General features: G+C 40.9%; 2 protein-coding genes across 2 annotated transcripts; one reads left to right on the forward strand and one right to left on the reverse strand.

Annotated features, from left to right (window-relative positions):
- Window positions 1–2,507: 2,507 nt before the first annotated feature.
- On the reverse strand, window positions 2,508–5,308 carry LOC307252160 (RING finger protein 148-like). The gene has a single exon (XM_080029750.1). It carries the CDS (start codon window positions 4,882–4,884, stop codon window positions 3,793–3,795), a length of 1,092 nt encoding a protein of 363 aa, XP_079885876.1. The 5' UTR covers window positions 4,885–5,308; the 3' UTR covers window positions 2,508–3,792.
- Window positions 5,309–8,341: 3,033 nt separating this feature from the next.
- On the forward strand, window positions 8,342–16,253 carry slc24a5 (solute carrier family 24 member 5; the record flags this gene model as incomplete). Its single annotated transcript, XM_080028335.1, has 9 exons — window positions 8,342–8,498; window positions 8,894–9,073; window positions 10,057–10,140; window positions 10,433–10,536; window positions 10,712–10,812; window positions 13,379–13,662; window positions 14,007–14,213; window positions 15,259–15,360; window positions 15,707–16,253. 9 exons carry the CDS (start codon window positions 8,342–8,344, stop codon window positions 16,027–16,029), a joined length of 1,542 nt encoding a protein of 513 aa, XP_079884461.1. The 3' UTR covers window positions 16,030–16,253.
- Between the last annotated feature and the right edge of the window lie 517 nt (window positions 16,254–16,770).

Genomic DNA, 16,770 nt, shown 5'->3' on the forward strand with positions numbered 1-16,770 from the left:
AATGTAGTTACTGACTAAATGGATTCATTTGTTCCTTATTGCACATTTGTAATCAAATTCTCCTCCATCATTAAGTTAATAATACAGACAGTCTGGGACAAAAGAGCCTGGGACCAGACCAACTACTGTAAATGCATTAGAAAGATTTTCAAGCTGCATAGCAGAGAGACTCGAGATAGATAGATAGATAGATAGATAGATAGATAGATAGATAGATAGATAGATAGATAGATAGATAGATAGATAGATAGATAGATAGATAGATAGATAGATAGATAGATAGATAGATAGATAGATAGATAGATAGATAGATAGATAGATAGATAGATAGATAGATAGATAGATAGATAGATAGATAGATAGATAGATAGATAGATAGATAGATGGATCTCTTCAACTGGGCCATAAAATTATACAGCCAGTGAAGTACTCAATTTCATTGTCGTGACATTTATTACACAGTACTTTCCACTCAAGCAAGAAATTGGCCCGGTACCTAAAACTGGAGGGAGGGACTGGATTGTGACCAGGTTTATCATAGCTGGAATTTAATTCAAATGTGTTTTTCTTTTCCTCTCTTATTTGACTACTGCTTTTATTGCTCTCAACAGCTGTGTCTTTTCTAATAATCAGTGTACTTAACCTGTTGTTTTACCTTGTAACCTGTTCTGCTTTGTTCTGGTTTGTTCTGTACCGTGTCTTGTTTTGTGCTGCGTACTGTTCTGCTTGTGCTGTTGTTGTTATTTACCCTTTATGTCCTTGTTTATTTGTAATTTAAAAAGCCTTTTCAATACCAAGGCCAGGGGACTACAGATGAAAAGCTTTTTGGTCAATTCTGGCATTCTTAACCCATGTATATAATCATGTGTTTTATCAATTTGCACTGTCCCCTTCTTAAATAAACTGAATTCATTTGAAATGTGAGTAGTGATTTTCTCCACCAGGTGGTGCTGTAGGCCTGTCATAAACATTCACAGGGAGCAATGGAGGGACATCAAGACTCATGGGGCATAAAGACTGAACATTGTTTTGAATTTATTTAAACATTGAGATACTTTTTTTCATTATTCAGTTCCATTTCCATAGAAAACACGAGACATTTACTGTCATTAGATCGTACATGAGCTGATAAGCTCTGTGGCCACACTACAGCAGTTAATTCCACTGTTTGATTCCTATCTGGAATTGAAGGTCAAGTGCAGTATTAGAGTACAGCCACAGACTATATGCCATTAAATGAAAACCTTCTGACTCAATTTTCTCTTTAACAACGGCAATAAATCAGGAGGAGCGCCACCGCTGAGCAGAGCGTGCCCCTAACCCAGGGCTTTCCAGTTGTTCCCAGCCTAGCCAGTTAGCTCGGTATTGATTCTCTGTCGTGCTGTGATACCACTATAACCATCTGACCTATCAATGCTGAGCTCACAGCACTAGAATCAAGTGCACACGGCCCTCACAGGGGGTCGGCTCAACTCATCCTCTGGACTGTGGTGCTATTACTAAAAACATCTGCTCTTGGGTCATGTCCTGCTATACCTGCTCTAGCCTCTACAATACACATTTCACCTTCACAATAATTCCACCCCTTTTCACACATACACACAGTCCTTGGGCAACTTTTGAGACATTCGGGCCGTTATATTGAAATGACAGGAGGTTGAAATTAAAATTATTATTAAAAAATTAGGCCCCCTCAAAATTGCTATGAGGGGGCCATCATAGCAAGAGTTGGATTACCCAGCACACACAATGGGACCAGGCAGTGCCTATATGAGCCACTGACTGCTGGGGCGTCAGACCCAGATGAATTGAAGGCAATCGGTCCCTCACAAAGAAGTTAAAAAGAAAAGTTTGATACTTAAATAAACTGAAATATTGGACTCACTCCAAAAATCCTTTAAATTAAACAACGCAAGAAGAAAAATTGCTGACCACTAAACTAGTGTCTCTATTATTTATAAGAGGTCACAAGCCAAGACTGTTGCTAACCACGACTCATTTTACAGCTCTTCATAATCACACAAGCTCAGAGTCCTGGATGACTCAGGGAAATATGCTCAATAGCCTCGAACATTTTCAAAAGAAGTCTCGCGATTTAATTGAAGACTTTACTGAAGATGTACTTCTAACACACAATGAAAGGATAATATAAAATAATATTTCCTTTTCATTGCCTTCCAGCTGCATATCTCCGCTTGCTCAGTCAGGCCCTTCTACTTATATGATGTGATGATTATCCGGCTCAGGCTCAAGGTGTGTGCGGATGGGCTCCCACCTGTGCAAAGTTAATTACAGTTCCATTCCTATCCTACAGTCCTTTGGACCAAGACCATAACTCTGAAAGTGAGACACTATTATTGACAGACCTAGACCTGCACATTCACACTCGCACACACTAATTGACTCCCCGACCATCCACATACACACACACACACACACACACACACACACACACATACACACATATGAACACCATTCTTACAAGCACACATGCTCATAAAGTTGTCCTCATTTTGAGGGATTTATTGCATTTTAATAAGCATCAATGTGATTTAAAGTCATATTCATTTGTATAGAACAATTTAAGACTCTTGGAATCTGTTAAACAGCAGTGAAAATGATTCAATAGAAAAATATGTGAAGTACCAACAATAATCAGCATATCCCCACCAGCAAATAGAGAAAACAATTCTTTAGCTTTATCATTCACTGTGGAACACACTCAATCTTGGAAAATGCAAAAATCTTAAACGTGTTTCAAAATGTACCCATGGGAGAGTTTAGAGGTAGACCACAAGGACTCCAAAAAAGTCAAGTAAGTGAAAGGAAAAACCTGGAAGACCTGTTCAAGAACAGAAACTTGTAAAAAAATAAAAATAAAAAAATAAATCAGACGTTTAGAGAGGGACTTTACATATTATGTTATGCTTTACCTTTATATTACCAGATAGCATGGTCGACAAATAAGTCAATCAATATATTCATATATATATCATTTCAAAAAACAGTACACATTAAGTTACCCTCCCCCAACCCCATCTAGTCAAGATTACATTCTTTGCTTCATGTTTCTAACCAAGAGTACCGGGCCCTCAGGTGATGATACTCACTCATCGCTGTGCAATGTGTGTCATGCTGCATTTCCAGTCACATGGGTGTGTTCAAGAAGGTATGTTTGCAAAGTAAGTGTGACAAGCAATACAATTAGAATGGTAAAAATAAAACATTTCCCCTTTCGAAGGAGCGGAGAGAAACAAAAAAAAATTAAGTACATTTATTCAAAGATTTGTTGATTTAAAAGACAATGGTCAATTGTGAGGGAGTTTGAGCGATGCAAGCTAACAAAGCTTTTCGTGGAGGGAGTTGCGGACATGTTAAAAAAAACAAGATATGCAAATCCTCTGCTGCACTTCCTCCTAAACCAGTTGTCGAAATTGTGTGTTTACGCAAAACAGCAACTTGACGCTGGCAGCCCTATAGCCCTGCATGACTTTCAGAATCTATTCTAAACATCTAAAAGAAAAAAAAGAAAAACTTTAAGAACACACCCAATCATTTTACACTTGCACCAAGACAGACACACGGAAAGTGCAAACTAATTACACAAGTGTCATTACCACTTTAAATCCTTGAAAACCTTTTCTGATAATCAATTTTTACCAACACCTGCATTTACAGGATGAACATTGTTCCTCCTGTTGGATCATTATGGTTTGATTCCTTTGTGCAGGTTCAACAGGGAATTAGACTGTGTCCTGGTTGGGTTAGTGTTGTGTTTCCGTTTGCTGTTGCTCATCCCCTCGCGGCCTCTGACTCTCCCTGGAAGGCCCTGTTGTCATAGAGATGCTGATGACTCTCTGGGGCAGGGCTGCTCGTGTCCGTCAGTGGGACTTCATATATGGCTTCTCCTCCTGTCACCGTGACCACAGTGACATCTGGTGGCGTGTCGGCAGACATGTTGTCTTTGGTCTCTTCTTCTACCCCCAGGGCCTTCAGGATGTCGCACTTACACATGGGGCAGGTCCTCCTCTCCAGCAGCCAGGGCTCGATGCAGCCTTTGTGGAAGATGTGGTCGCACGTCAGCACCGTCACCACTTCCCCGGCCCTGTAGGACTCAATGCACACGGCGCACACCTGGGAGTCGGATGCGGTTTCCTCGTCCCCAGTCTTGAGCTTGCGCACTTGCAGGCGCCCGATAGCCTTCTTGGCCTCGGACTTTAGCCTCTTCTCTGAACGCCTGTGCCTGCTCATGCTGTAGAGACGGTTGGCGGAGATGAACACAAAGTAGGTGATGGAGGCCGCTGTCACAACAAAGAAGGCGATGGACAGGAAGTAGAGCCAGTAGGCGTCCATCCAGGGTCCGTGAGGGCTGCCTGGTTCGATAAGCATCTCGACCTCTGTCCCGTTTTTCACCAACCTGACCACCTGCATGCCCTGGATGTTGCCGGTCATGATAGCTACAATGTTGCCCGCCTCCGAGTGGGCCATGTGAGTGGTGCTGTTGCCACTGCCGTCCACATTGTACACCACCACACCAGCTGCCCCTTGACGTTTGGCAGCGTTGATCTTCTGACTGAAGGTGCAGTTGCCCCTTTTAATGAGGGCTATCCACGGTGGTGAGCTGGAGTTGCGGTTGAAGACAGGATAAGGGTCGCAGCCTCTGGGGTCTCCCGTGGGAAGCGTAACAATGCCCTCGGCTAACTCCAAGTTAGAGTTACGGCCGTACGTCCCGCACTCACAATATTTGTCCACTGTCTCATTGTTGGTGTCGTTCACATAGCTTATTTTCACCATGGCTGTCCAAAACACCATGGCAGCCGAGTAGTGAACAAGCCCCGACAAACACAGCAGAAGCAGCAGAGAGTGTTGTGTCTTCTTACCCATGGTAACGCTCTTCTTTAAGAAAACAACTGGAAGCCTGCTGTTAGCGTCCGTGTGCTTCTTTAAAAAACTCCTTTTGTCAGTCGCAGTTCCTGGTTTTGTTGGAGCAATGACGATCCGAATACAGCTGCAGTTTAGCCCTACCTGCTGCTGTCTCCCGTAATCTGATATGAGCCTTTGGTAACACAACACCAGCTATGCGTCAGCCACTCACCTCTCGTTATCTTCCTGAACCTTGAACACTGAACACTCCTCTCAGAGGGCAGGGTGCTGTGGTATTCAACAAGTTGGTGTGCAAAAAAACACACAGACCTGTGCTGTTTTTTCAAAAGCCAAAGAAACGGCATATAGGAGGCAAGACACGATAAGCGAGAGATAAGGGTAATTCTGTGGACCTTAGTCAGCAACACAGAACAATCTTGTGAGACTAATAAAAACAGCTGAAGTTTCCTTGTGTGACGATGAGTAAAGCAACTCAGACTGGTTTTTCTAGTCCGGCTCGTTTCCTTCCCCTATTCCTGTGGCTGAGGTCATTGTTGTGAAATGCAAACTGACAAGTATTACTACTACTCTGTACTTTGTGGCTATTTCTACTCTCTTACAAAACAAACAGTCTGCCTCTACCAAACATTTTAACTAAACTGGCCCATCAGAAATGTGTAAATTAAATCACACTGGAGGTGCACACAGCCTTGTGCAGGTGTCCCCTGTGTGTAGATACATAAAGGCACTTTAAGAGTATCTACACAGCTAGCATACCAGTGACAACAACTGACATGCACCAGGGCATTGTCAAGTTTCCATTGTATCTTCTTACACACAAGTGAAAGCACATGCAAGCACACACACACACACACACACACACACACACACACACACACACACACAAACACTGGGAGAGACATTGACGCTTCCAATGACAAATGAGATGGAGAGGTTTGTTGCCAACTGCTATTTTACCAAACACACACACAAACTGCATCACACAGACCTCTAGAGTTTGCTAAAGAAACATTCATCACAACATCATAAAAAGGGGCCTGGTATTTATTTTGGACAGCTCACGGTTCTTGATAACAGGAACAATTGTTCTGCTATGACCCTTAAATTCTTGAAACTCAAATAATTACCGACACACAGCAGAAAATAAAGCACAGAGTGAACCCATGAACTATATACTGTATTATTAACTACAGAGATAAAGCAACATTATACCATACTGGTGTAAATAAAGTGTTGTAAAGGGCCGTTGGTTAGTTGCTACAGCTGTTCACACGAGTATACAGCCTAAGTATGCTTTCTGTATTTGTTTATTTACAGAACCACACTCATTCCAACAGTTGTGAACCACCGATGTTTATTCTGCATTCTTTCATTAAACCCCATTTGGACTATACATCCTCTGCGCATTTTTACCAGATGCACCACAGCGGCTTCTAAGCTATTTCTTACCAGAATATAATCTCTCTCCACAACATAAAGGAAGCACTCTCTTCCCAAGATATGCTCAAAGACTTTATGTTCCAATACTGGCATCTACTGGTTGGACAAGGGTCTGGTCAAAGACAATAACAAACTGCACTGAGTCACTCAGACATCCCTAAACACTGTGAATAATAAAAGCTGATATATTACAGGCTATCTTGCCTTACGATAATTTGACCCCCAAGATGTTTTTTAATTTCAGTAGGCTACTATTCCATATCATATGCCAATCTGGTGATCAAATAACACCCACATATTAAAATACCACGAAGTCAAGTCTTAAGAATGTATTAGCCTATTTAATTGATAAAAAAAAATACCTCATTAAATCAATAATCGTATGATCAAACATAAACAAATATGATGAAGTGGGATGATCTGATAGGCCTACATTATAAAACTAGTTCAAACGTTATCCACTAGTAGCCTAGTGGGAACAGGCATTATGAAACATACGTAGACTATAAAACGTAGGCTACTTCACGATAGAACTTCATGACATGTTGGCTGGTGGTCACGAGGTGCTAAACACATTTCCTTAATGTCAAAGAATAAGTAAAAATACAAGAGAACTCGGGTGTTTAAAAAGCCACTATTAATCGCAGTATAGCCTACCACACAGGGACGCCATTTACTCACTGTTGTAGATCATTCAAAAGAATATTTAAAAAAAGAAAACTCAATATGACTCATCAAAACAAGATAAGCACATGCAGAATGCACGTAGCCTAGTTCATTCATTTGGCCTATTTGGCAATGTTGTAAATCGTTTTCAGCATTTTGCATTCATGTAACCTGCTACTGAGTTTAGTGCAGTGCCATTGAAAAGGAATAAGCCAAGCAACTTACCACTTATTGCACAGCTCTTCTCTGCAGTAGCCTACTGATACACTGTCCATCAGTGTAATGTCTCCTAAGCGCCTGGCTGTCTTGGAGTGCGTGCACGTGCTCGCTGGTTTCAAGATTTGGGGCAAACTTGGGGCATGTCCGGTCAAGCCCGACACCCCGTCATTCTAGGCCTAACCTACACACACACACACACACACACACACACACACACACGCACACCTTTTTTCTTTCACATGGGTAAGTTGTAGGCCTAATATGAGTGTTTTGTTTTTTATAGCCTACCGTTTGAATAGCCTATACAAGTGAGTAGCACACATCTATGGCATTGGTTAGAAAGCCTAACTAGCCTATATCGATAAAGATAAAGATTAGTTTCCAGGAATTGATTCGATGGAGAAAATTAGATTGATGAAAGTTCCCAGAAATCAAGAAGCCTAGGCCAATTTGACCTTTAAATTATCACATGCGGCCCATGTTATCTATATGTTTTTCCTTATATTTATAGCTTACTCTGTTTTATAGGCATGTAGGCTAACTAAAAATAATAGCTTTGCATAAACATTTCAATATACCAAAACTGCTAAAGCAATACCTATCAAATGTTTCCGTATTTGTAGCCACTAATGCCCAATAAAGTGAATTATCTCTCCAGTTGTATACTGCAATCAATATGGTAAAGTCTTGCAGAGCGTCAGGCCTCACCCTTTAAATAAATATTTACAGTCGTGTCAATTTGTGTTCTTATTCAGTTACCGAATGAGAAACAATTCATTTTCCACATACAAAGTTGTGTTAAAGTGTATGCTTAATTACACCCCTGGTGCGCCTCAGGGTGCTGGAGTCCGTTCATGTCGAGTGGAATGACTTACAACTCGTGATTCCCCCCCCCCCCCCCCCCCCATTCCCATTCTTGGCTAAAGCGCCAGGCCTTAAAAGATGCCTTCTCCCCCCCAATAATCTCTCTATTCGCAGCTTGTAGTCGTAGTGTAGAGTTAGATGCAGCGTTTCCAGCAGGCAGCTTCAACCCACATTTAACCTTTTTGTACACTTTTTTTGGGTTAGGAGAAAGGGCCACATGAATCCTTAGGAATTCCTTTTTTATTTTTATTTATTGACTCAAACTAACATGAATAAAGCTGCTGTTCTGCACAGGAAGAAGAGGAAAGATTTTATACCTTACTTTCTGGGATTTGTAATATTTTTGTATTGCACGGTCCATCTTGTGTCATATACAGCAACAACAGCCCAGGGAAGCCGCTCTGCCAGGGTGCGCCGGGCTCTTGGTAAGAAAATCATTATGTCTGTGTTTGTGTTTTTAAACCTCCCACAATTTTACAAAATATTTTTGTTTTATTATTCTAATCTGTTTAAAGGGTTGTTAAAAATGTCACGGCTCATTTTCTTTTGTTAGAAAGTGTGTGTGTGTGTGTGTGTGTGTGTGTGTGTGTGTGTGTGTGTGTGTGTGTGTGTGTGTGTGTGTGTGTGTGTGTGTGTGTGTGTGTGTGTGTGTGTAATCAATTGTAGCTCAGCAACTGTGACAGTGTTTGCTTTCTCCCTAATCCTCATGTCTTATTGGCATGAAATCCCGCTTAACTGGCCATTAAGACATTACACAATGTTGCTGCAGAACTCCAGCAAACAGGCCGTTCAAGTCAGTGATGATGTGTGTGTCTTTCAGAGAATGAAACAGAATGTGTCGTGGAACAATCCTCAGAGTTTCCTGAAGGCTTCTTCACGCTGCAGGAGAGGAAGGATGGAGGGCTCGTCATTTATTTTATGATTATTTTCTACATGTTTTTGGCTGTGGCGGTAGTCTGCGATGATTACTTTTTGCCATCCTTAGAATTGATCAGTGACCGTGAGTGACATGACATTTTTTTTATGTGTGTTTGAAATGAATGAAGGGGTTAGTAGGCTATATCATTGAATCACCACACAAGTAGCCATACTTGGAAAGATGACAATTGATAATCTTAGATTCACTCTATTTTTGTCATATACTTTACGTACTTATTAGCCTTCCCTAATGTTGAATGTAGGGTTACATTTTTTTTGCCAACTCTAGTGGTTTTATTAAGCCACATACATTATGGATTGGGCAAACTTCAAAGGACTGTCTTGTGTAGATATTGTAGGACTAAGAATAAGAATTCCTAAATACAGTATGTGGACAGATTGTAACTGAATACGTTTATAAATATAAAGTATAAACCTATGTGATATGTTTAACTGATTAAACAGTTCTTATTAATGAATGTAAATAACGTTGAGCAGAGTGTGGCTGTGCTGTTCCTTCCTACTCTGTTCCTTTTGCTTGAGATGCGATCAGATATACCTTTGAAACTTCTATTGACATTAGGCTCAAATAGGGCTTCAACAAATTATCATTTTCATTGTCAATACTTCAGTTTATTATTGTTTTAATGGATCAATAATTGTTTATAGCTAAGCTCATCCGTTGTTTCAATTGTCTTTTAGCCCACAATCAATATTGGCATGGGATTTTTACGATTCACAATTATCCTGGCTTCATTGTGGGGGATACAATGGACCAGATGAGTCTTCAACCATTATGACATGATTTTAGAACGACAGGAACAATGCAGTTCCCTCCTGAGGCAATTAAAAATAACTCAGGCATATTAATATAGGACTTTATGTTAGCAAAACTAGACAGCTTTTTACAATTCCAATAACGGAAATTCCCCACGATCAACAATATTTTTTCGCGAATCGGGATAAATAACACACCCGATATTAAAATGTTTTGTGTTCTATTCCTTCCATCTCCGCTCCATGTAAACTGTGGTGTTTTCTCTGTGTGTCCCGTATCTCCCTCAGGTCTGGGACTCTCTCAGGATGTAGCAGGAGCCACGTTTATGGCAGCTGGTAGTTCTGCGCCTGAACTGGTCACAGCCTTTCTGGGTAATTAATCGTGCACATTAGTATTGATGATAATTACAACAAACTGTTGATGATGACGCCCGCATCATCATCACTGTCTCTGTGTCCCTTTGCAAACTGATGATCTGTGACTCTGCCGCCATATGGGAACAGAAGAGGGGCTGTGCCCTTTGGTTAGGACATGTTTTCCTCGCTTCACTTCTGTTGTTCTCCCCACATTTCCTCCACATTGTCCCTGTCCTCACAGCTAACAGGTGCTCTTTATGTGTGTGTGTGTGTGCGTGTGCGTGTGCGTGTGCGTGCGTGTGTCCAGGTGTGTTTGTGACAAAGGGAGACATTGGGGTCAGTACCATCGTGGGATCAGCAGTTTACAACCTGCTAGGAATCTGTGCTGCCTGCGGACTCTTGGCCTCTATGGTACATTCTGACACAGTCACAACACACAATCACAGCATTCAGACAAGGATTAGCCACCCCCGCTTACTATTAGTGCTTAAAAGCGGCCATCTTTAGCGGGCCAAAGCGGAAGAATTGTTGTGTACATTTTGTGGTATAAACTGTAAAACAATTATTTTTGTTTTCCTTTTATCAGGCAGGGCGCCTCAGCTGTTGGCCGCTGTTCAGGGACTGTCTGGCATATGCCATCAGTGTCTCTGCTGTTATTGCCATAATTTCTGATAACAAGGTGTACTGGTGAGTATACTGCCTCAACAATATTGTTCCAGGCTGTCCCCACCTGAAAGCACCTCCAGGTGAAGGTGGTGATATAAAAGACAAAGCCAGATGCAGTTGTTTATTGTGTCTTGTGACACCGAGAACAACAATTTAAAATAGATATCTGAGACAGTGGTGTAGTACAGTACTATGACTCAATAGCATTTATTACACTGACAGTACAGAGCAATAAATGTCCCTCGTCATAAACACAGCAATTTAGGTAGCATTCGTCGTTTATGAGAAATTTCCACATGTACTGGAATTACTTATTAATTCTAGCGATAGCACAGTAAGATGAAGTGATAAAACCGCACATACTGTATCTATTATGGAGCTAGAGTTTCATGAAATAAAACATGTTGCGAAATAGAAGAGAAAAATCAAAACCAAACTGCCCCCCATCCAAAAAGTAGGGGAAACCTTGGTGAACACAACCTACGTAATAATAATGATACCTTATAACAGAAACAAGCTAACAAAAAGCAGGGGACAAGAACAAAAGTGGTTGCAGTTTGATTTCATATGAGGAGCAACCCTAAAATTAGTTTTTAAAGGTACAATATGTAACTTTGGGTGTGTCAGAGAAGTGAACAATTTCTAAATGCATATTCTCATAACTGATAAACAAACTTCCTTCACAGGAAAATTGGACCCCTGGAACACTGTATGAAGTTAGAAAGCTAGCATAAAAGTTACTGTTTCACTGTTGTTGTTTACAGCAGCAAGGCCACATTTTTATTTACGAACATTTTCTAGTCTTACGTTTGGTTCCAGAGGGGTATACTACGAAACAAACTCAACAGAGCCCGGCTCTCTTTTTTTGATCTGGTTCAACATAACACATACCCTCGCTCAGAGCTAACCAGTATCACGAAGGAAGTTATCAACCTCTTATGTTGAACGAGGGTTTCGGCTTCAGGCTCTGTGCGCATCCCCATGAAAGGGGGCGTTTGACCCGTCATTTGACTCTGCATCCGCACAAAATGGACTGATCTTGTGCCGCTAACTTTACACAAACGGACTGATTGCGAGCAGCTGAGTAAAACAAAAGTGTGTCGCCAACTTCATTCAAGAGGAAGAGTTTGTCAGTCTGAATTATTACAGCAGAAAACAGAGAGCCGAAAAAAACTCTTACTGCAAATAAGGAGAGTGGAATGCTGCCAGCATGGAAATTATTTATTTATCTTGCCGATCGTTCTCGCAGTGCGTAACGTGACATTATAAAACAATGAAACGTTGAACTCGGATTTAAACACTATACCATTTAGCCTAATATAGGCTACTTTGCTATATTTATAGCACTACGCCTATAGTCCCACACTTAAGAATGTAATTTAAGTCTGACACTGTCCCCAAATGAATAGCCTATGGAAAATCACTTTAGTTTTGGGCCATATTATAATGAATACAATTTTGATTTAGACTATTAGCCTTTTATTTGAATCTTACAAATACCACTAGGCCTACAATAAAAAATCCTGTTGTCTGTATTTTTCGGACAAATATGAATCTACTGTGAGAAGCTTAACCTGCGAGTCTGCAACAATGTCCGAACTGTGACAGCTGTCACCTGTCACGTCCCAACTGTAATCGCTACTGATGAAAAGAAAGAAGCCCACAGTGAAATAATGTTGCAACCTGTGATTTTATAGAACGCTTTATTAAGAGCCAGTGTGTGTAGATCGCCAGGTAAAATCATTTGAGGTGAGAGCATAGAGTGGCGCTGCATACAGTAGGTCTAGGCTATTTAACATTTTCTGCATCAATAACTGTATGCATGTGGCAAAAAGCCCCAGCGCGATGTGACAGTTCATTCTGCTGTAAGCCTTATGTCACGGCTTCGTTTCGGCTTCAGTTATTACTGATCAATAAGTTTACTTATTTAACAAGTTTCCTCAGTGAGAATGTATCGCTCAGACAATATAGTCAGGTCCGCGGGATTTCAAAATGTGTAGTTTCCTTAAAGGGCAGCGCTCTAAGAGCCGAATTTAAGCTCAAACTCTGAAACAAAAACTGGTCTGAGCAGGTTAGCCCTGCAGCCTCTGTTACCACGGTGATCTAGCCAGGTAAAAAGAGAGCCACCTTTCGTGATACTGAAAATTCTGGCTTTAGACCGCTTTAGACTCAACAGACCTTGCTCAGCCCTTAATCTCGCTTCGTAGTATACCCCTCAAGTTCCATGATAGAATCATTCAACACTAAGAATTCCATATAGTGAAAATATGTTGTGTAAACTAACTGCAGGCTCTGCAAATATAAACAAACCACCCTCCAGTGAAACGACATGCATCTTTATTGAAGCCTTTTATAGGACACAAAACATCTTCCAAAAGCAAGGCCCATTACCAATTATCTGAAGTATGACTTGGGACTTTGGTTGAATGCTGCAGGAGTAGCTTAGCTTATTAGTCTTTCATTTGGACAGCTTACACTCATATCTGTCCCCAAGGTCAATAATGAGTCTTAATGTTCAAATTTGATTGATTGATTGATTGATTGATTGATTGATTGATTGATTGATTGGAATTGATTTGTGTTCCAGGTATGACGCGGCCTGCCTGCTGCTGATCTACGCCGTCTACATCGTGGTTCTGTGCTTCGACCTTCGCATCAGTGAGTTTGTCCTGAGGAAGTTCAGCCCGTGCTGCACCTGCCTGGGGAAAGGACCTGGAGAGAAGGCAGAGACACAGCCTCTGATGGGCTGGAGCGATGACAGCAGTCTGAGAGTCCACAGTCGCGCCAGAACAGACAGCGGGATCTTCCAGGATGACTCGGGATACTCTCACCTGTCCCTCAGTCTGCACGGCCTCAACGAGATCCCAGAAGGTAAAAAAAAAAAGTGAATAAGACTTAATATTTGGTTGCAAATCCTTCTGTATCCTCCTGTATCTATCTAAGGGAAATCACTTTGATAGTACTTCTTCCTGGTTTTTCACAGACCCAAAATGCTTAACATTGTTTTTTGTACACATTTCCCCATTCACACACACATTCATACACCGATAGCAGCATCTACCACACAGGGTGCAAGTTAACTATCAGGAGTAATTTGGGGTTCAGTGTATCTATCTATCTATATACTGTATATATATATATATATATATATATATATATATATATGTGTGTGTGATCCACTCATAACACTTTTTTCTCTGCTTGTGCCCCATCAGAGCACAAAAGTGTGTTTGCCGTGCCAGAGAGTGACCTGAAACGGATCCTCTGGGTTCTGTGTCTGCCCATCACTACTCTGCTTTTCCTGACCATTCCCAACTGCAGGAGAAGATTCTGGAAGAGCTGGTACATGATAACCTTCTTCATGTCCGCTGTCTGGATCTCAGCTTTCACCTATCTGCTGGTGTGGATGGTCACTGTTGTCGGTAGGATCATTGTTTTTTTTGCTTGTTTTTTTATGACTTTGTGTGAAATCTTTACATGTCCTTTAGTTTTAGTTGCAGGTGTTCGTGGGCCCTTCCTTTGTGTAACACCAGTGTTTTGAAAGTTGGTGAGAAAAAATTTCTAATTTTTCAGAGTAGAATCACATGTTGGTCTGCTGGCTAATTCCTGGGATGCCATTGTCTTGGAAGTGCATGAGAGGGGGGTTATTGTAGCTCCAGTGGGCCATTTGGCTGCCCGGTCTCAGCAGGATTACCGCTCGTTTCACCCTTAAGGAAACAGTCATGTGAGCACTGCATGTATACACAGAACTACCCACAGGCAAAGATCCAAGAACAGCTTTACCCCATCAGACGTAAACTATACAACTGACCTGGGATCAGTGAAAGAAAGGAAGCTCCATCATGTGACGGTGGTAGGTCTCCTGAAGTATAATGAGAGTATTATCCCATAGTCGTCAGATAGTCTCACATGGAGGGAGAGTTTAGTCTTATGAGAGAGCAGGCATGGGACCGAGCAGGTACAGCTCTAACATACAGTGTGTCATTGAGAATGTTTTTTTCTCCTGTGACTCTGCTCATCAGCAGTTTTAGTTTTGTTTTACAAGGCGTGTGCAGTATGACTATTTTTTCGCAAATAAACTAAATATTAAAAAAGAGCAATTAATTATACTCATCAGAATTACCTAGCAGCGCTTATGTACAAGAGAAACATTTAAACGACATACAATTGAACAATCTAATATAATATAAATGAATAAAACATAACATTTTGTATTTTTTTTAAATGGTCAAAACTCTTTACAAAGTTACGCTAATGGCTAGTTGAAATTTCATATGTGGGTGGAGTTCTGCTTGGGGAATTTGGTCTTATGACCAAAGTATTTCTCAAATCGTGGCTACGGCCCTCCCTCCAGTGGTGATTTATTAACCCTATAGCCACAGTTCAGATAAGAGCAGCAGCTGTTCTCACCTTCGCTTGATGTTGTTGATGGAGTGGAAGAGTGACTTTGATACTATGTTTACACAGGCGACACCCTTGGCATCCCTGATACAGTTATGGGGCTCACCCTGCTCGCTGCCGGCACCAGTATACCCGACACTGTGGCCAGTGTCATGGTGGCCAGAGAAGGTAACTACCAGTGTCATTCTTCATCAGCTCCCATTCACTAAAGTACTTGATATACTGTAGGTCATGGCCATTCATAACAAAACTCATTCTAAAATGAATAGTAATTTGCTGTGTTTATTTCCTCAATATAATTCAAATGTAGCTGCCCAAAAAGAGTATGCTCGACCACTGCTTTAGTACAGAGCTCTCTTGCTAAAATACATTAATGTTCATTATTGATTTATCATTCTCTTGCTGACTTATTTTACCTTATGCCGTTTTCTAAAATAACAACTTAAATATAATGTTAAAATCTTTGCAAATAGAGTCTCAAGTACAAAATGTAAACATGTTTTCTGTCCACCAGGGAAAGCCGATATGGCCATGTCCAACATTGTGGGCTCTAATGTTTTCGACATGCTGTGCCTGGGCCTGCCCTGGTTCATCAAGACTGCCTTTGTGGACACCGTCAACCCCGTAGAGGTCAACAGCACTGGACTGGTCTTCATTTCCTGCACGCTCCTCCTTTCCATTGCCTTCCTCTTTGTGGCCATTCATATTAACGGATGGAAGTTGGACTGGAAGTTGGGAATCGTATGCCTCTTCTGCTACATCCTCTTTGCTACTCTGTCCATACTATACGAACTGGGGATTATTGGAAATAATCCTATAAAACTGTGCAGTGACTGAGCTCTGACCCTCCCAGGGCTGAAGCCACATTCTCCTAAACTCTTAACAACTGTACAAGAACACAACAGAATTGTTAAGCCTCATAATCTTAAAAATTTCCAGATAAGGAAACATGGTTCCACTCAAACTTTTTTAAGTTATTGTGCCATGGAAGACTTGTGCTGGTCACATCTCAAGAACAGGACCTAGATTTGTAATTTATATAATAATATTATATGTGCAAAAGAGCATTCACTTCGGTGTGCCTGTCTGATCCAGGCATGCCCCATCATAAGGTTTTGTAAGGTGTCTTACTTCTGTCTTACTTAAGAACCATAAAAAGAAAATGTGCATTATCTTTTCAAAGCAATAAAAGGTGTCAACTATATAAGAATTTGGTTATGTCCTCTTTATGTTGTTGTAGGAGTTGAGTCAACACAACAGATTTTTATTAGCTTTTTATGAGCATCATAATGCCTGCAAAAAGTGGAAGGTGGAAAAAGCCATAAATTGTGAATAAACAAAACTTTCCACTTGTGTACGATTACCAAAGAAGTGGGAAAAAAGGGGGGGGGGGGGTCAAAGCCAACTACAAAGCATAGATGATTGAATGAACTTCAGTTCAGACACCGATTTAGATTTGTAACATTGTTAATATAATCAAATTATCCTACTGAAAAAACTAAATACAAATCTTTAATATCTGGGATTTGACACTTCCTGCAGTAAATATTGGGAACCAGAGCTAATTAAATATGTCAA

This window comes from Ammodytes marinus (genome assembly GCF_949987685.1).
Source record: "Ammodytes marinus genome assembly, chromosome: 1".
Taxonomy (NCBI): domain Eukaryota; kingdom Metazoa; phylum Chordata; class Actinopteri; order Uranoscopiformes; family Ammodytidae; genus Ammodytes; species Ammodytes marinus.